At 36.8% G+C, this 20,266-nt stretch overlaps 3 protein-coding genes and 1 long non-coding RNA gene across 6 annotated transcripts; 2 read left to right on the top strand and 2 right to left on the bottom strand.

The window, feature by feature from the left end:
- Positions 1–2,599: 2,599 nt before the first annotated feature.
- LOC127978932 (E3 ubiquitin-protein ligase TRIM39-like) lies at positions 2,600–6,717 on the bottom strand. The gene is made up of 7 exons (XM_052583951.1): positions 6,629–6,717; positions 4,815–5,350; positions 4,617–4,706; positions 4,259–4,492; positions 4,031–4,169; positions 3,588–3,614; positions 2,600–3,456 (listed from the first exon to the last, which is right to left on the bottom strand). Exons 1-7 carry the CDS (start codon positions 6,693–6,695, stop codon positions 2,909–2,911), a joined length of 1,641 nt encoding a protein of 546 aa, XP_052439911.1. The 5' UTR covers positions 6,696–6,717; the 3' UTR covers positions 2,600–2,908.
- A 1,019-nt stretch (positions 6,718–7,736) lies between these two features.
- Positions 7,737–16,232, bottom strand: meaf6 (MYST/Esa1-associated factor 6). Of its 2 annotated transcripts, XM_052583956.1 has the most exons (9): positions 16,084–16,232; positions 15,498–15,613; positions 15,327–15,414; positions 15,195–15,220; positions 10,330–10,349; positions 9,852–10,041; positions 8,621–8,650; positions 8,320–8,353; positions 7,737–8,154 (listed from the first exon to the last, which is right to left on the bottom strand). In XM_052583956.1, exons 1-9 carry the CDS (start codon positions 16,171–16,173, stop codon positions 8,137–8,139), a joined length of 612 nt encoding a protein of 203 aa, XP_052439916.1. In that variant the 5' UTR covers positions 16,174–16,232; the 3' UTR covers positions 7,737–8,136. The 2 variants fall into 2 exon arrangements, with proteins under 2 accessions (XP_052439916.1, XP_052439917.1); XM_052583957.1 differs by lacking the exon at positions 8,621–8,650.
- Positions 10,352–14,357, top strand: LOC127978939 (uncharacterized). Its single transcript, XR_008158675.1, has 5 exons — positions 10,352–10,654; positions 11,432–12,107; positions 12,197–12,333; positions 12,626–12,753; positions 13,571–14,357. It is a non-coding gene; the product is annotated as an uncharacterized LOC127978939 (long non-coding RNA).
- On the top strand, positions 16,107–19,809 carry stpg1 (sperm-tail PG-rich repeat containing 1). 2 transcript variants are annotated; one of them, XM_052583954.1, is made up of 11 exons: positions 16,107–16,235; positions 16,555–16,621; positions 17,140–17,232; positions 17,342–17,388; positions 17,471–17,577; positions 17,692–17,790; positions 17,935–18,114; positions 18,388–18,499; positions 18,864–19,032; positions 19,225–19,415; positions 19,506–19,809. In XM_052583954.1, the coding sequence occupies exons 4-11, from the start codon at positions 17,358–17,360 to the stop codon at positions 19,577–19,579; spliced, it is 963 nt and encodes a 320-aa protein (XP_052439914.1). In that variant the 5' UTR covers positions 16,107–16,235; positions 16,555–16,621; positions 17,140–17,232; positions 17,342–17,357; the 3' UTR covers positions 19,580–19,809. The 2 variants fall into 2 exon arrangements, with proteins under 2 accessions (XP_052439914.1, XP_052439915.1); XM_052583955.1 differs by lacking the exon at positions 16,555–16,621.
- Positions 19,810–20,266: the final 457 nt, after the last annotated feature.

The raw sequence follows: 20,266 nt of genomic DNA, 5'->3' as shown, positions 1-20,266 counted from the left end.
CACATGCCAATCTCTTAGGGTTTTGGAGAAAGTGTTTCAATGCTCGAAATATGGCCAGCATCTCCAGGCAGTTGATGTGCCATGTGAAATGGCGGCCACTCCACAGACCGCGGATAGGGTGGCCACTCATGACCGCACCACAACCAGTGAGGGACACATCTGCCGTTAACATTACGTGATAGCAAAAACTTCCAACATCTGCCCCTGTGAAAAGAACCAGGGTTTCATCCACATGTCTGAGCCACCACTGTAGGGGTCTCATGTACAGCAGGTCCAAAGGTATCACATTGGACACAGCCGCAGTCAGACCCAGCAATTTTTTAAACTGCTTGACAGTGAGTGACTGGTCCTCTTTGACTCTCACGACTGCAGTGAGGATCGACCCGATCCGAGAAGGAGACAGCTGTGGCTGCATTGTGGTCGAATCCCACACTACACCTAGATTAGTGGTCCTCTGTAATGGAGAAAGCACACTCTTCTTTGTGTTTAGTCTTAACACCAACTCTTTCATGTTGGCGAGAAGGACATCTCAGTGTCAAACCACCATCTGCTCCGATTGAGCTAGAATCAACCAATCGTATGCAGATGCCCTGGAGCTGCAGTGGAGCCAGAGCAGCATCCACACACTTTGTGAAAGTACGGGGTGAGAGTCCTTCTTCGAAACTATAAAGTACTGGCTGTAGAACATGGATTCTCTTTCAAGAAAGGGGACCACCTTGATGGCCTCCTTGCTCAGCAGAGTATTTACTTTTTGTTCTAGACTGCTCAGGACCCACCACAGTGGAAATGATCACATTGAAACAAGGTGGAGTAGAACCAAACTGAATTCTGTAACCTCTTTCTACAGTCTGCAGAACCGATCTTGAGCTATTTGCAAAAAGCTTCCATGCTGCCAGAAAATCTACTAAGGGAATCAGTCTCTCGAGACTGACCTCCGGTGTAATAGGATACCTCCTAATAGTTTGTCAGCTTTCCAGATCCAAAATGTTTTCTGGCAGACACTGAGACGTGTGCTCACTGGAGGCCACTGGGCTCTGAAGCACCGGCGGTTGCAGGGTTAACAGCCATGTTATTTGGTGTACACCGCTCTTCCCCAGCACGGGCTGCCCTCAGAAGCCCTGGGACAGAAATGTCAGGGCTTCTTGGCCAAAGATTTCTTAGTCAGAAGGACAGTCCTCAGATCAGCCTTCGGCTTCAAAGCCTGAAACCTGTCGACGACGGAATTTATGCCTTTGCCAAACAGGCCAGAAGGTCCAAGCATTTAAGACAGGGTCAATCAAAGATGACACTTTACGGCCACTAGGGCTGCCAAAGACCACCCGATTGCTTTAGCAGTTTCCCTTTGTGGCGTGGAGAGACAAATCAGTGGTTCTCCAAAGTTCTTGAATATCTTCTTTTTTAAATTCCTCGCCCTCATCCTGCTCTTTCAGCGGATCAGCCTGTTAAGCTTGACCTGCTGCCGTGTACCCTTTGCCCACCAGTGCTGATGTAGTGTGAAGCGGCTTGATGGGCAGTGCCAGGGCTTTAAGAGATGATGCCACACCGGGAGACAGATAATCCATGAGTCTCTGTTCAGCCCGCTGCATCGCTCTATATTCACCCTTATTTAGTTCCGTGATATTGCTGTACTCAGTAAGGGAGGGACAAATGAGACGGGCCGAATATGGTCTTGACCATGATCTTATCATCTCAGTCTGGAGATCGGGAAATATTGGGAAGTCCCGGCATCAAGGCGGTGACTTAGATTTAAAAAAAAAAAAAAAAAAAAAGCGCTCATCAAACTTTCTCTTTGAGGGTTCAGTTGCTTTCTTGGCATGCCATTCAAGATTTAACGTGGCCACCACACGTACTGTGCTCCTCGTACTGTGCAAACTGGGGTGGTTCATCGTGGATGACAATTTAAGCACAGAGCTCTCTCTCCAGGGGGGAAGAAACTGCTCCCTCAAAGCGTGCTTCCGAACCCTGGGAGGTGGCACTGGATCCAGTGGACGAGGGAGGAGAAAGGGACTTGACCCTCTCCATCCCCTCCACCAGATCCACTTGTGAACCCCATGACCGCAATTACCACTCTGCAGCCACGGGGAATGCTGGCGAGTACTCCCTCCTCGAAGAGAGCCCTCCAGGAGCGAAGTATCTGCAGCAAGAAGCACTCACAGTGTGGACAGTCACCCCCCTCGAGAGCTGACTTGGCGTGCTACGCTCCCAGACAAAGGCTGTGTGTATCCCTGCCCATGATATAGCAAGGGCAGGGAGGAACACAGCCTAAAATGCTGCTTCTCTTTATCACCCCCTTTGCCTTGTTTATCTGTCTTGTGCTTGGACTTTGGCATGTTTGCTTTCTCGTTTGTGACACTGACCGTGTAAGACATACACACACAAAGCACTTTGCTTAATGACAGCCCTTATGAAACAAAAATATATTGCAGTATATTGGAAAATATCATGTAATATATTAGGCATATATTCTTATATATATTTATTTTTTCCAATATATAGCAATATATTGAAAGCGGCAATCATTTGTATATTTTGCAATATATTATATAATATATGTATCATCAATATATTATATAATATATGTATCATCAATATATTATTAAATGTATTCAAATATATAAAATATTAGAAAATAAAAAGGAAAATAATATATTACAATGTATCACAATATATTTTAAGAAATATATTGGTAAATATATTTTCCTTTCGTAAGGGAGAAGCTGCTGCTGTCTCCACCTCATGTGCTTTTATAGCTTACTGGTCACATATCACCCCGTCCGTGAGGAAACTGTCATGGGACAGAGGTAGGTTGGCTGTATTTAACATCATGTTAAATTGATTTCCTGAACATGTACCACCAGTGCTAAATTGTTTGATGTTGAATGTGCTTCTCCCAAACTTCAATAAAACATCATTTATTAAAATTGACAGGTGTGATGACCAGTGGGACTGAATTGTTACCGCTTCTATTTAGGGCCGGATTTAAATATGCATAGAGTTTCCCAGTGAAAGACTGACCAGTGAAAGAGTAGATATGAGAGCTGGACTCCACATCATAAAAGGACACCAGACCCTCCTCATAATCCACAAACACACCAATTCGCTGTGGCTTCACTCTCACAGACAGAGAAACGGGATGATCAGAGTGAGCTGCATATTCATTCCTATTCCTCAGCCTCACAGCAAAGTATCCATTACTCGGACCAAGCGTGATTGCTCCCTTCCTTTTAATATATTCTGTGGCCACTCCTAAATCCCAATTAGTCTTTCCTTTCACCTGCACCTCAAAATAAAACTTCCCTGAGGAGAATCCTTCTTTTCCCAAGACAGCAGGACATTTATTAAATCTCTTTGGGTTGGCTGGTAGTTTCTGCTCAGTGTCTACATGTCTCACTTGTTTTCCATCATCAGATAGGATGAGGTTTGGATGAGCTGTATGAGGATCCAGAGTCACATCCACTAAGGTAAAAAAAAAAGAAAGAAAGAAAGAAAATATTCATCACAACTTCCCGTTTTTTAAACAGATTATACTTCAGTTAAGAGGCTGTGTATGAATGTAAACTGCGTAGTTCAGACAGCACACACTGTACCTGCATACTGCTGCATCCACTTCAGCTCTGTAGAGACACATGACAATAAAATATCATGAGATCTTTGAGGTGTTTTATGTGTAAAATTATAGACCAGGTCTATAATAGTCTTATCTTTAGTTTGTCACATTATTTTTTTGTTCTAGTTTCCTGATTTTTAGTTGCTGTTAGATACCTTGGTTTTTAATTTGCCAACCTTCTGCTGTTGTTGGGAATCCAGTTGTACATCGGTACATCTAATCATTATGGCTCACTGATACTTCTCTAACTCTTAAACTTGTAACGTATATCAATTTGATTTTCTTGTAAAACATTTAAAAATCCACAAACACATGATCACATACTTTTCTAATTTTAGCTTGAGTAAGACTTATTCTTTATTGCTGATATTAAAAGAAGATAAATACATGTGTATCTGTACAGTGCATTTGATAAAGACATACCAGTTTGCATGCGTTTCTCATGAAGAGTTTCCTGCAGTTGAGTCAGAGCTCTCCTCAGAGTCTTCAGACTCTCATGAGTCTTCACACTGATCTCAGGCCAGTTCCTGGTGTTTGTGGGGCTGCACAATGATGAGTAAATCTACAGCAGGAGAAAGGAGAGATCCTTCAGCATTGGGAGTGTTACGGTGTCATATACTGCATTATCATTGATCTGAGATGTTCACTGACCTGTAGGAGGTGGAGGTGGTCTTTAGTGTGTGAGAGCTTCTCTAGCTCAGTGTTTCTCATCTTTAGCTCACTGATCTCCTTCTCCAGATCTTTAATGAGCTCTTGCTCCTGTTTCTCTGCTGATTTCTGCTGCTCCTCCATCATCTCCAGTAGTTCAGTCTGACATCTCTCAATGGAGCGGATGAAATCAGTAAAGAGCTCAGCACAAGCTGCTTTCTCCTTCTCTGTGTTTCTCTGCTCGACCAGTTCAGTCAACAAAATTTTAGTGGTTTTATCTGCATGCTACACAGTTCATGTTAATGACAGTAGTTATATCTAAATTCATGTGTCTTATAAGTAACCATCCGCAACCACATACTTTTCTGACTTCTGCTGAGTGTTTTATGTCTTGAATCTCCTTGATTCTGTTTTGGATCATTTGCTGCACATCTTGGATCACCAACTTGGTCTAACAGAGAAAATTTAATTGACAATGACATGGGGGTGAATAAATAATGATATAATTTTAATTTATGAGTGAAGTATTATTTTAACATTGATAGCACTAAGTACTCACCTCTTCTAGAGGAACAGTGTTGTGGTTCTTGTGATCTCCTTCAGTGCAGGACAGACACACACTCGTTTGATCATCTCTACAGAACAGCTCCAGAGGTCTCTCATGTTTCTGACATATATAGTCCTCCAGATTTCTCACAGGATCCATCAGTTTGTGTTTCTTTAAACCTGCCACTCTTAAATGAGGCTCCAGGTGAGTTTCACAGTAAGAGCTCTGACACACCAGACATGACTTCAGGGCTTTCAGCTTTCTTTCCTCACAGAAATCACACAGAACTTCAGGTTTTTCCTCAGGACTTTTCTTTTTATAGTGATCTACGATCTCTCTGAGTGTAATATTAATCTTGAGGTCAGGTCTTTGCTTGAATGTTTCTTTACAGTATGGACAGCTGCAGGTCTGACTGTTGTCCCAGTGCTTATTCAGACAGGTCTTGCAGAAGTTGTGTCCACATGGAGTGCTGACTGGATCAGTGAACACATCCAGACATATAGAGCACTGAAGCTCCTCAGTCAGTGGACCACTGGAGGATGACATGACTAGAAAAATAAATGATGAAGATAAATTACATTTGCTACTATTTTAGAACACTGAATTTCTGTTCCTTGGAATCCATAAAAATCCATTCGATGTAAAAGCATCTTCTGGAATGCTTGATATTTGAAAAAAATATATATATGTTCAGATGGTAAAGCAAAACCACTAGTGTGTCTGACAATCCTTTGTTACTATTTAAATAGTTGTTTAATAGTCTTAACTGTGCAAAATATAAATAATAAAAGCTAAGCAGGTATTATATAATATTTATAGTAGGCAGGGTTGGGGAGTAACGGAATAAATGTAACGGCGTTACGTAATCAGGATACAAAAATCCAGTAATTGTAATCCGTTACAGTTATGTCAGAAAACGTAGTAATAAGATTATAGTTACATTTTGAAAAAAGGGTAATACTTTCAGGATTACAATGGTTTTATTTAAAACTAAATAAATCAGTATTTTGGCATAATAACACTATATTAAGCGCAGCTTGATTAATGACTTATGCAAGTCACGTGTGCCACCCGCTGGTGCATGCGCAAATAACAGCTGTCTACAATCTCCTCAGAAGCAGATTGAATCACTGCTGCAAAAACGCGTTCATTTCATGGAAATTCCGCTGCTATTTTCTTTAAAAAGAAGAAATTGCAAACAACACTGAACAGTGCAAACTGTGCCTTCCAGCAAAGGATTCGACATCCAACCTAAAGAAGCATTTGCACTTTTAAAAATTAGTTTTATATTTGCAAAGATAAAAAATAAAAAATATTTGTATTCTCTATTTTCCTGCTGAAGAAACATTTACCATTGTCAAAAAATTGTTCTTATTATATTTTCATTGAAAAAAAAAATGAATTTGTATTCTCTATTTTCCTGTTGAAGAAACATTGCTTTAAAATTCTTATTATATTTTCTTCAAAATAAAACAAAATAATCTGTAATACCAATACCATGCACTAGATGTCTGTATGGTCCTTTACATATATATTAATTCAGGGCTGTGAAATTCTTAATTAATAAATGTTGTGGTTTTTAAAAAATAATATTTGACCTTGAAGTAATCCAGAAGTAATCCAAAAGTAATCAGTTACATTACTTTCTTATTGTGGTACTTGGATTACGTAACTGAATACTTTTTTTATGAAGTAATTAGTAACTGTAACGGAATAAAAAATTTTAAAGTTACCCTCCCAAGCCTGATAGTAGGCTATATAATTTTTCCCTTAAGAGAAAAGAGTCATTCATGCACTATTTCATTTTCCTTTTGTAACTGACTTACACGGAGGACTATTTATACTCCATCTCCTTTCTCTTCTTTTCAGTGAAATCGGTGATGATTCTGCCATTGCTCTTTCCTACTTGAGACCTTTTCAAGAAATAAGCAAAACATATTGCATTTCACAGTAAAAGCCCATTTTCTTTTTTTAATGAGTGTATTTTGGTCACTGGGTTTATATTAAACCCTGAAGATAAGCGTGTGAAAGAATGTGTTATCTCATGCAAACACAGACAGAGACGGAAACAGTGACTTTATTTTGTGGAAGAAATGTTCCTTAATAGAATGAATCATTAAACTGGTCTATCGGAATTGTTGTTTATATTGAAAGAAAAGTACAACTGATACTTCTATAAACATACTGATACAGGTGCAGGTACATTTTATGTAGATGCTCACCCTATGTTGCAGGGTTTTTTACTTTTTTTTCATGGCAAAATGATAGAAACACCAAACTTTACTTTACAACCAATAAAATGATATACTGTTAAAACAATTCTGATATTATTTCAGTGTAGTAAACAATATTTGACATGCTTTAACCCGTTTCTATTCAAATAATTCCAGTTCGACAAACCTTACTAAACCAGAATAATTTCATAAAAAAAACTGTTTAGGACAGTTTGTCTTCTATATATCACTTGCCTGTGAGTCTGTCGTATAAAGGTTGATAGTCGATCAATGATAGTTTCAGGTGAATCTCTCACTGAACTCCAGTGATGTCAGAGCTCCGCCTGCTTTTACACATTTAAACCTGTCCTGGTGTGTTGGATTGGGACTGATGTTTCTGCCAACTCTTATGCAATACATATCCAGCGGTGGACAAAGTACAAGTAAAAAAAGTAAAAGTAGATACTGCTGGTCAAATAATGCTCCATTACAAGAAATGTTTTAATGACAGATTAAAGACAGGTTTTTACTTAAGTAAAAGTACAGAAGTACTTGCTTTTAAAAGTAGTTTACTTAAGTATCAAAAGTAAATATCCTTTTTTATGTCAATGCACATACACAATGTTTTATTATTATTGTATGTAATACTTGCAATATCCAGTGGGAAAATGACAGAAACACCAAACTTTACTAACAAATCAACTGAAACACATTAATACAATTCATTGTCTTTTTTCAGTTTTATTCAAAACAAGATAGTATACAACAACAAAAAGTAAAGACATGACCAACATTTTACATTAGCTACACAACTTTTATAAAACAAAAGCGAAGGACATCCAAAAGCACGAGGGAAATGTTTGGATTATACATTTATACATCATCCATGTAACATCATAAATAAAAAGATTCCGTCATTATGAGCAGAATTGGAACTTCAAGTCTGCTGTACATCATGCAGATCTGATGCATCAGAGAATAAAATTCACATGAGAGCTTCACTACAGTCGAGAAAGAAGCAAACACAAACATGGAGAAATGCAGTGTAAGACCCAGACGATCAAGACCGGAGAGAACTGGAGCTGACTGAAGAGCTTCGGTTGCATGAAAGTTACCTGGATCTATGAGGCCGAGTAATCCTGCAAAAATTAAACAATTATACTGAGAAAAAAAAAAAACACTCAGGGTACAGATATGACATAATAGTCTTACAAACAAAAGTGAAAGTTTCTATAGATAAAATATGCATTTATACATACACACAAACATATATACAAAACATATTAGAGTAGATTTGAACTTACTGCTCTCGGTTTCTTGTTCATCTTCATGTCAAATCTGTAAGGAAAAACTAAAATTAACGAGAGGCGTTTAAAACCCTGCATGCAACCAACTATAAAACCATTGTGTATATGAATTCCACAAACATGCAGTTGAATAATAATTGTAAAACCAAGCAAAACCAAAAAAGAAACTGCAGCAACATCTGCAAATGATCAGGTAGAAGCAAGCGTCATAGCATTCATCCACGCGACGTGGACGGCCCTAGCAGCTAACAGACAGAAGACACGGGAGTAAGACACAGGAAATAAAATTGAGACTTACTCAAAGTCATAATCAAACATGCCAGAAGGGCTGAAGAGGGCAGCGATAGAAAGGAAGAGAGCATCAGAGGTTAGTGCACTACACTGAGCAGCACATCAATCCCACAGTCCACTACAGAGGGTACCAACACATCAGTTTATACCACAGGACAGAGACTAATGCATCCTCTCTAGTGTGTTAGTAAATACAGGACCCTAACTAGTGCCCCTCTTATTTCATCTGAAGTGACCCTGGATGCAACCGTCAGTTTCCAAAAGAAAGACAGAAAGATCAAGACATGGGTTTGAAGAGCAATTCAAACTTGCTAATGGCTGAAATATGTAAAAGACAAAAAAATATTAAAATGTAATAAATTAAAATGTAATTTAATTAAGAAAAAAAGTTAACTAAAAATTACTTAATTTAAAATGTGAAATTTGTATTTTGTGCCTATAATATATTACTTTGCCATTTTCTTCATCATATGTTATAGGCAAACCACACAAGTGAAACTTTGATTTCATTCATCAGATATTCCTTGTGGCAGCCAATTGTGTTTTTTTTTTTTTTTGCATGACAATAAAACAAAAATTTGCAAAGGTCTGAATTTTGTCCTTAAGACAAAATATATAATAATTCATTATGTAACTCCAAAAAAAATGCAGATAAACAGGCAAGTATTTATTCATGAAATAGAATTTTAAGATTAAGGTTCATTTTAAAGCCTGTTAATATCTAACCTTTCAATCCACAATTTTCCATAAATCATTATACATGCAGTAGTGGCTGACTGTAAATACTCTGGGCTGAATCAAGGACAAATACTTTCTCAAATTTTACTTTTGTCCATATAATACAAACACAGATGTTAAAACTGAGCATATTCTCTGACAGCATCAAACATCCTGACAGAGTAAGAGAATCTAGGCTGGATCCACATAATAAGAGGAAAGAGTAGATAAAGATACTAAAAGGAGAAACCAAAGCAAATTGAGCTGAGGAGGAGCCACATAGAGCACTATAAAACTGAAGTAAAACCCTGCCATTTGGTAATAGAAGCACAGCTATCATAATCATACATGAATATGTTGATTTACAAATGCTCCCATATTGAGATGTCCACAAGAAAACACATAATTTTTACAATCAAACAACATTCATTTTCAATAAGCTCTGGATCAGCCAGAATGATGTTGTAGGTAAAGAACCATCTTATATCCTGGACCCCGAGGGGCTGCTGGAGATCAGGTACCTGTGTCTGTTCTTGTTCTTGCGTTTCTTGTGGCTGCTGTGGTGGCTTCCAGAAGAGGATGAAGCAGCTTTCTGGGGTTTCAGGTCCTGCAGGGCTCCATCTGCCTCCTCTGTGTCTTCCTGACTAGGTTCGTTTTCCTGGTTTTGGAGATCTGGGGACGTGTCGCTCTCTGTTCCGCTGCCTGGTTCGCCTGAGAAAACAGAAGAAAAGAAAAGTTTACAAATGAGAAATTACTCAAATATAAAGCAACTAAAACACACTGAATCTGATTCAATTCAATCGCACTTTTTCATTTCACAATACCCCTTTACACTGGTGATCATCTTATTTGATTTCAAATACTCAAATGAGTCTATGGGGCAAACAATTGTGGTTCATAGCTCACTAGGTTATAAAATACAGCCCATCTAACATTTAAAAACAATGAATGACTAACAGAAATTTCTTGCTGGCACAATAAGCTTGAGATTTTACTCACGTTTTTCATTCATGTGATCACACACTAAAAAATCCTGGGTTATTTTTTCTACCCAAGTGCTGGGTTGAGCCATTTGGGTAAATTTTTTGGGTTATTTTCTCAGTCTTGGGTAGTTTTTGGGTAGTTCTATGTAACCCAACCGCTGGGTTATTTTCTGGGTCGTTTTCACTGAGAGCTGAATCAATGCACCCCCTCCCCCACTCGGACGCAATAACCCAGCTCATTGGGTCAAATCAACTCCGCGCAGGATCAGCGCAGCGCGGGCTGACTGAATTCGAGGTGGAGGTGGATGCCACACACACGCTGTAATATTTGGAGAAATAAGGTTCGTATCAATATATTTATACATTTGACATGTATTTTTAAACATATTTACACACATAACATAATAATGAGCGAACGAGCGATAAAAAGGCAAAGAAATGTGCGACAACAGTCACGTTTACATGACATTAAATGCACCGCCAGATTCGCTCGTTTTGGTTTGCTGGTAATGCCTGCTGGATAGTAAATACGTTTTCTTCAGTTTTTATGTGTTAAACGACCCTTTTGTCAAAGTCTTACGTTTCTTCTTAACTGTTAAATGACATAATTTACTTCAAAGTCCATTAAGTCAATTAATTTCAATGCCACGAGATCAATGTGATGTAAACGTGCATTCCTTGACTTGCCCATCCCCCGTCTTACTGCATGCAGTGCTAAGCCAAAACAACCCAATTTTTGGGTCATCTGTCGCGGGCATATTTTGGATCGTTACAGGAGAAAATATTTTAAAAACAAACTGACTTCAGCCTTTTTTTCTGGTGAAATAAAGGTTTGTATTGGTCTTATTATCATTGAATCGTTACCGATTGGCAAAAATGTCCCATTCTGATTTTAAAATATCACTTAACTTTATATGATAGATCATAAAGCATCCTGCATTTGCGAGCACCAGAGATAACGTTACCTATTTTTTTTCTGTCTGTTGCGTTTCGTTTTTTTTTTTTCACAATAAAAATAAATTTCTAATCATTTATTCATTTAATAAATGTATTATTATTTGAAATCCAGGTAAGTGTCAATTAATCTTGGACTAAAATATATTGTTTTTTCCCCTCAGACCTGCTCTTGACTGTCCGTGGTGGCAAATCCACAGCCTTTAGCTGGAGGTGACACTTTTATCTCATCTAATTTGAATGATTGCCATACATTGATCATAATAAAATGACCATAAACCATAAAAAAAACAGCTGTTACTATTATTAAAAAGATCCGGTAACGTTATTGTGGTTATACCCGTTTAGTTAAAGGGTTAACGTTACTTCACCCAATAATCAAAATTATGTCATTAATAAGTCACCCTCATGTTGTTCCAAACCCGTGAGACCGTGAAACTGTCTTCCGAAGATGAACGGAGGTCTTACTGGTTTGGAACGACTTGTGAGCAAATTATGAGCAAAGTGAAATGTTAAGCAGTATAATTCAGGAATCAGTTTGCATGGAGTTTAGAAACATCCAGGATTTACTAGTTAAAGTGTTGAAAAGCTCTGAAGAGTATTTCTGTTTTTATGGAAACTAATCCTTTTACATGTAAAAAATTTTCATAAGCCTCTATTTGATTAACAGCATTGCTATTTCTTTGTCCAGTAGAATCAACCGATATCTGAAGAGAGAGCTGAGGAAATTAAACAATGGCTGAGAAACAACACACAGCCCATCAGCCAGGTGGAACAGTACATCTGAAAAATATGTTTGAGGTCCTCCATGAGTTTCCTCGGCTAACTACCTCAGGCATGGTATGTTAACATAATGTCTTTGTCATATGGTAACATGAGTTATATTAAGTCTTTTTTGAGAAGTTTTTTTTTGTTATTTTTGCTTTTAGATTGCACAGGACTTTCACATTTTACATTAAGATGAAGCCCCAAAACTGTTTGAAAAATGGCTGGTATACTGACAGGATCTTGCTTTTTGCGAAGCGAGAAGCAAAGCTTCCATGTACAGCTGAAGAAATGACAGAAGGTTAAAATGTTTCTACAATATTTTGATATTATGGGCCAGATTTACTAATAGCTTGCACCATAGTACTGTCAGGATTACTATAGAAATGCAGTGATGAAAAAAATCTTTTTTTTTTTTTTATTTGCATATTGTCAGTGGATCAACAGCACAACTTTACACTTCAGTCTACACTTTTATGGGATTTTGGACTCATGCTAATTTGACCTTTTTAGTAAATCTGGCCCTATATTCTCAATGACAACTCGCTACTGTTTTTAGTAGTGTTGATGAATGTAATATTATTTTCCTACAGATGCAAAGGGAAATCTTGCACTAAAGCTATTGCCTGTTTTGCTACCACCTCCACCCTACAAAATTGGCAGAAAAACAATCCGGCCCAGCAATGATGAAAGCAAAAAAGCTTTCATTGACATTCAGACTGTAAGTACGACTTTACAGAAATTTACTTCAATCATTTAATGACTTCACCAGGTTGAATACACTACCATTCAAAAGTTTGGGATCGGTATGATTTTTTAAATGTTTTTAAATTAAGTCTCTTCTGCTTACAAAGGCATTTATTTGATCCAAATACAGCAAAAATAGTAATGTTGTGAAATATTGTTACAATAAATTAATATTTGCTATTTGAATATATTAAGAACATTTTTTTTTGTGATCAAAGCTGAATGTCCAACATCGTTATTCCAGTCTTATATATAGTAACATGTTGACAAGATATGCTCCATAAGAACTTTGTAATTTAATTTATAATGTATCTTGGATAAATAAGTCTGAGCTCACAATTTTTTTTTCTGTAGATAATTTTCATTACTAAAACATCTTACTGGCAAATTTCTAGTGTCCTAGCTATAATTAATTTTACTAGACAGATAAAAAAAAAGTCTTTTTTTTTTCAGTTTCACACTCTAGCAAGTTAAGGTCTTTTGCTTTTGTAGGGCAGAATATTAAATGTAGAAATTAAAGTAAAATTAAAGTATTTCAAGTGTTACCAAAACTCTTTTGACTTGCTTAGCATCCCTGTCTGTGGCTCTGTCAAAGTGGGCCAGATCAAGCTGTAATAATTTTCAGGTATTTTGCCTCATCCAAAGCTCTGCCTATACAAGACCTACTGTTTCTAAAGACTGCTTGATTGAATAAACAGTTTCGAATGAATACCCAACCCACCACCCATACCCACACCCCTGACACTCCCATTCTGTTTCACCTTTATTCATTTGCATTATCTGTCCTTTAGGTTGGAACAAATATGGTGGAGTACCTCCAGCAGGCTGAAGCATCAAGACCTTACCCATATGTCCTGTAACTTGAAAATGGACACATTGCGTCGCGGGCATTTGTCATCCTCGCAGGAGAAGCTTTGAAACAAAGAACTATTGTTTAAGGGGAAGTCATGGCCTAATGGTTAGAGAGTTGGACTCACAATTTAAGGGTTGTGTGTTCGAGTCTCGGGCCGACAGGAATTGTAGGTGAGAGGAGTGAATGTATAGTGCTCTCTTCCACCCTCAATACCACGACTTAGGTGTCCTTGAGCAAGGCATCGAACCCCCAACTGCTCCCCGGGTGCCGCAGCACAAATGGCTGCCCACTGCTCCGGGTGTGTGTTCACAGTGTGTGTGTGTGTGTGTTCACTGCTCTGTGTGTGTGCACTTCGGATGGGTTAAATGCAGAGCGTGAATTCTGAGTATGGGTCACCATACTTGGCTGAATGTCACATCACTTTCACTTCACTTCATTGGGACAGTAAATGTATGTTTCAAATCGTTTTATGTTTTTGATGTAAACTAACCGAAACATTGTTTCTATATTAGGGAGTTTATTCATAATATTTTTGAGTTGGAGGGAAGTGAATCCCCAACAGTGAATTTTTTGCACTGGTCACTACATTCTTGCAAGTAGATTATAAGAGGTTCTTTGAACAAACAGTGGTTCAAGAACACGAGGTAGCATTTTAGTTTAAGTTTTATTTGCACATGAGATTTTTGTTCTGTTTTTTTTGTATAAACAACTGTTTTATTGCTTGAGGAAGAGTATTACTTTATGCGTACTGATTATCAATTACATTTTTATGTAGAAATCTTTTACTGCCAATACGTTGTATTTCATAGATTTATTTTTGTGTTCATTTTGTAGACTTAAAACAACAGGTCCATAATGTAGGCTTAAAACAAATGTGCTTTGTAACAAACAGTTCTTGAGGTAAAGTATTTTATTTTTAATTTCATGTGCATATGGATTATTTAAAAATAAGTATTTATTTGTATATTTTAAAAAAACCTTGAGGTTTTTTGGAGTTCATGAATTTCATGAGCATATGGATTAAAAATAATATGAATTATTTTTTAAATGCATTACTAAACCTTGTGGTTCTTTGGAGTTAATGAATTCAAATGTTTTTTTCTAAACATTTACAGTTTAGAAAAGTTACAGAGGCAAACCATAAAAATGAAAGAAATTGTTTTAAATACTGTTTATAAATGGAATTTTATTTTTTTAGTTTTGTATGATCTCTTGAATTTTTGGTTGAGGTAAAGTGTAATTACAAAGTGTAATATGCTGAAAGAAAAATAAAGATAATACAATGTTGTCCTGTTTGTTTATTATGTGGTATATTTAATGTTAAAAGGAATAAAAATTCCTTTGAAAATATAACCCATTTATGAAATCAAATTAACCCATTATTTTTGTAAAAATAACCAATTTTTGGGTAGAAAAAACAACCCATTTGCTGGGTTAAAATTAATAACCCAACTTCTTGGGTTAGTTTAACCCCATATGGGTTCTGTCCTATATTTACCCAGCAGTTGTGTTAAAAACAACCCAATTTGGGTTGTTTTTAACCCAGTGTTTTTTAGAGTGCAGGAATACCTCCAAGAGCACAAACAGCCTGAGAGACAATCCACCAAAAGAATAAAAATAAAATAAATTAACGTTTTATTTCTTTAGTATCTTAATTCATATACACAAAGTATGTTTATTTCTAAGAAACTGACCGCCACTGATGTGACAGAGGACTTGCTGAAAAGCCGTTCAGCTTCCTTGAATTTCCTATTCCTCCGATCAGTCTTGCTGTTTGAATTCCTAAAGTAGAAGACAGATGATATTAACCTGAATGTTTTTATGATTCTTCATCAGTGCACCACATGAAATATTATCACACTCACTTTTGATTGGTCAGATATCGGTCCCATCCTCGAATGATGTTACCATACATCTGAGTGTCCTCCAGGTAACTGCCTTCAAATGCGTAAATCTGTCTTTCTAGATTCACTAATGTCTCCTGTTAAAAATGCAAAAAAGGTTTTAGCTGTAGCTGTCAATCATATATGACCCACATATGATACCTTTATTTTAATACTCCTGTGTAACTCTATGTTCTTTGTTCGTTTTGTAAACCGAAGCTGTGTACAAGAGGCATGTTTAGGAAGTTATATGATGTGCATCAGCTAGGAGGCGCGACAACAAAAGCAGCTAACACAGTTAGCATGTTAGCATAGATATAAAGTTAGTTACTGGAATAACAACTACGGTTAACTAAGACTTTTAGATTTTTTAATACAACACAGACATACAGAAAGACATACATGCATAAATTAATTTATTCATTTTATGTAAAGTGTTTGTAATGGTTTATTTCAGACTCGTGTAACTAAGCTACGGGTATTTCAGTCTAGAGTACAGTCTCTATTAGTCCCGCATCAATTGGGTTTTTCTAAGAGTTCTGGACATTTCGAAAGGCTTTCTGGTTACCGCAAGCTCTTGTTTTCTCTTGACCAGCTCGGAGAGCTCGCGGCGGGTGTCGGGGATCTGCGGTGGAGTCGCTTTGGCGTGCATCGCCATGATGGAGCTGAGCTGCTCAGTGACCGAGAACAGCTGAAGCTAGACCTACTGTCTGCAATAGTGTGCGTGCCCTCCGATCCGAGGAGTTCGATTAAAACCTGCTAGGGCTTTCCCTAGGAATTTTGAATTTTTAAGAATAGTATTTTCTGTTTATGGATTGTATGTAGATGTAGAGGTTTGCTTGTGTTGTCATTGTTGTCACTACTTCAAATTTCAGTACATTAGCCCTTGCGGTTTACTTACAGTATTAACTTAGGACCGGGTTAATTATCATTATTAATAATAAATTAAAACTCCTAATTAATACATAATGAAATCCTAAAGATAATGGATTTTATAATTTCCAAGAAATATACAAGTAATCGTTCTCTACACATTTAGATCAAGTTTAGATCGTTTCCTTGTGACGTGTCCTCCTCCTTGGCCAATGAAACGCGGTCTCGAACAGGTAAGCCACGCCTCCCTGGGTGTCCGTTCTACGTTCTATTTCGAGTTCTACACAATATGAAATGTATTTGCCTTCAGCCAACAATAACATGGAGCGCGTTCGCGTCTCGCACAACAAAACCACTTTCTCGCGCTTTTCCATAGACAGCGTAAGGCTTTTCCCGCTTTTTTGTCTTCTCTGTCACACACATACATAGCCAGTGGCCACCAAGCGGCGACAAAGTACTAGTTATAAAAGCAACTTTCTTTTTCGTATACAGACGTCACAGAAAAAAAAACGTATTTTGGGATAAATTGTTAAAACAGGAGCTCAATTGATGTGAAGGCAAGAGCAACTATTACATTAATAATATATTAATTCAATAGAAATATATATTTACTTTTACCCGATTGGATCATAACAATAGAATCTTTATTAATTGTATATATATATTTAATGTACATATTTCATTTGTTTTTGGCAGTTGTTTACTGGTTGGTTAGTTTAACTAATCTAAACTAGTTTTTCCGAATTCTCAGCGTCACGTTGACGTGTTGCCATGGCAGCACAAAGTCAGTCCAACACAAACTCAGAGCGAGTTTACCTGCAGCAGCATGAGAACAACAAATCAGGTATTTCTCTCCGTGTTGAACTTGAAACCGACTCGTTATTAAAATAAATAAAGTATCTTTTGTTGTTGTTGTTGTTTTGTTTATTTTTTATGTCTCCATGACATTCAAGGGAAGGAAAGCCGAGGATGGGTAAACTCTACAAAGGCCTGAATGAATGTGAGTGATTTGCCTTTAGTGTCATTTAAAAAGTGTTTTACTGTATTTAATCTTATTCAGAGCCATGTTTTTCTCTCTGTAGTTCAGGGATGTGCTTCATCTATTCCAACCAAGTACCAGACAATCATCATCAGCAATGAAGAGAAGAAAGGCTTTTCCTCACAGTCAAAAAGGTTTCAAGATCACCTGGTGAGTTTAATAAATAATCCAGCTCTGATATATTAACTTGTTATGGAATATATGATTTTATGGTGTTCCATTAAAACCAAGGCTTTTAATCTGTCTGTCTGTCTGCCATTTCAGAATGAGAATCCAGGGCCTGGGTCTTATATGTCACATGCACCTGCTGAGGGATACAGTCCTTCATTCTCTAAGAGAGGAACAGGCAGCTTTGCTTCAAAAGTGAGACCCTGATTAGTGCCTACAATAACTAATGCATGTCAGGCACTTTTATGATTTAGACATGGGGCCTTCCTGTTAATTGCCTTGCACTTATTTGAAATATATTATCGTGAATAATATTACTGACTGTTTTCATATCTCAAGGCTGGTTGTGTGCCCCGTAGCTTCCAGAGATTAAGCCCAGGACCTGATGCTTATAACCTCCAGACGTCTCTGTTTTACAAGCACGATTTTAACAGAGGAGAATCCAGAATGTTTCGTCTGCCTGTTGCAGTAAAGACGGAAAAACCCAAAAATGAAAATCCTGCACCAAATCTATATGATGTATGTATCACCCAGCATGCATCTTGATAGTTATTTGTCACAATGAAAGCTTACAATCTGAAAAAAAAAAAAAAAGGTTTTGGGTTGGTCAGATTTTAATCTATATTTTTATATTTAAGATATTTAATATTCAAGATTCTTTAATGAATATAAAAGAGTTCACAAGAACATTATGCAGAAAAAAATATCTTACTCAGTCCAAACTTTTGAGTGGTGGTGTTTAATTAATTAATTTTTAGTTTTTAGTTTATTTCTTTATTTATTTGCTGTCAGGTGTCTTATAGTGCCGTGGACAAAAAATCAACTGTTTCAGCTCAAAGTGCATTTCGCTCTAAAACCAGACGGAGTGCCAGTGTCTCAGACAGCTTTAAAGGACCCTCTCCCTGTGAGTCACTCACATATTTGACCAGTTTTAGATGAAGATAATTAAATTAGTGGTGCAATACGAACAGTTAAAACCCTTCAGTAATTCTGAGGTAAAAACTTTATATTTGAAAACAAATATTGATACCTTGATACATACATGAATGTATGTTTGCATGCACACATACTTACAACCAGTGTAGGTATTTTAAACTCAGTAGTGAAATGAGAAAAGAAGATCTATTCTTGTGCCATTACTTTGTCTTGTTCTAATTACAGTCAAATATTGTGATGCTATAATTTATTTGTTCACATGTTCATATTTAAAGTCTACTCAAACAATAGAAATTACGGTTGATGAATCCACCCCTGTCCTTGTTCTGAAGGCCACTATAACGTGAGTGACGTTTTGCTCCAGAAGACGCCTCAAGTTCCTTACTCCTGTTTTAAATCCACCACTTCCCGGATCCAGCCACCAGTGAGAAACAACATCCCTGGTCCCGGGACCTATAGCCCCTATCAACCACCAGAACCTGTGAAGAGAACCATTCTGCCGTAAGTGTTTGGAGAGATCTGCAATCATTTTACACCCATAAGAGTTCTCTTTGATGTGGTTAAAAGCAATATGCAATGGTTGCATGCCTTTTTATATAATGATTTTTGGCTATTTATATATTGCCAGCCAAGTATTTCATCACCGGTATTATATGTTTCACATGAGATGATCAGTGTCTTATATTTTTGCAGAAGGAGACACTACTTGGGATTATCAGCGCCACCTCTGATACCCACCAAAGACCCACCCTTCCCAGGCCCGGGACATTATGACATAGTGAACTACAATCGTCCCGTTAAACACCTCGTGTCTAGCGCTGCCTTCCTGTCTGGGACAAGCAGGTGGATACAGGACGTCAAAGGACAGGATATACCTGGTCCAGGTAACACTTACATAATCTTTACTTCATTTAAAAACAAGACTTCTGTTGTCATTGTCTGTGGAGTTTTAACTTTTACCTTCCTCCTCCCAGGTTTCTATGAACCCATGGTCCTTTCAAAGACATCATTCTTGTATAATCCTGCAAAGATGTGGTTGCCAGCTTAAACTTTTATTAATCAAGTTTTAATAAACAGTTTAATACAGATTTTAAGTATTTGATTGCTCATGTTTCAATAAAATGCCAGTCTTAATAAGATTAGTATTTTACATTATTATTATGTAGAATTGTTCAATTGTGCTTACAAATTGCTTTAATGAAGAGATATACACTGGCAATCAAAAATTTGAAATTATTAAGATATTTAAATAAATCTTTAATAAGTCTCTTATTCTCACCAAGGCTTTGTTTATTTGTTCAAAATTACAGTAAAAACAAAAATACTGTGAAATATTATTACAATTTAAAATGTATTTTTTGTATGAATGTGTTAAAATGTAATTTATTTCTGTGACAGCATCATGATTTTCAGCATCATTACTGCAGTCTTCACTGTCACGCAATACTTCAGAAATCATTATAATATCCTGATTTTGTTGTTATTATCTATATTATTACATTATCTACAGTATATTATTATGTAGATTAAAAAAATTTATTTTTATGGAAACAATAATACAATACCATTCAAATGTCTGGGGTAAGCATGATTAAAAAAAAAAAAATCAATACTTTTATTCAGTAAGGATGCATTCAGTTGATCAAAAGTGACTTATATTACAACAAAATATCTATTTTAAATAAATGCACAGATAAAAGTTTTATTAACTTTTTATTTAACAATGAAGCCTGAA

The sequence above is a fragment of the Carassius gibelio genome, chromosome B19, assembly GCF_023724105.1.
Source record: "Carassius gibelio isolate Cgi1373 ecotype wild population from Czech Republic chromosome B19, carGib1.2-hapl.c, whole genome shotgun sequence".
NCBI classification, from domain to species: domain Eukaryota; kingdom Metazoa; phylum Chordata; class Actinopteri; order Cypriniformes; family Cyprinidae; genus Carassius; species Carassius gibelio.
Note: the sequence above shows the minus strand (reverse complement) of the source record. Positions and strands in the feature narration are given on the sequence as shown.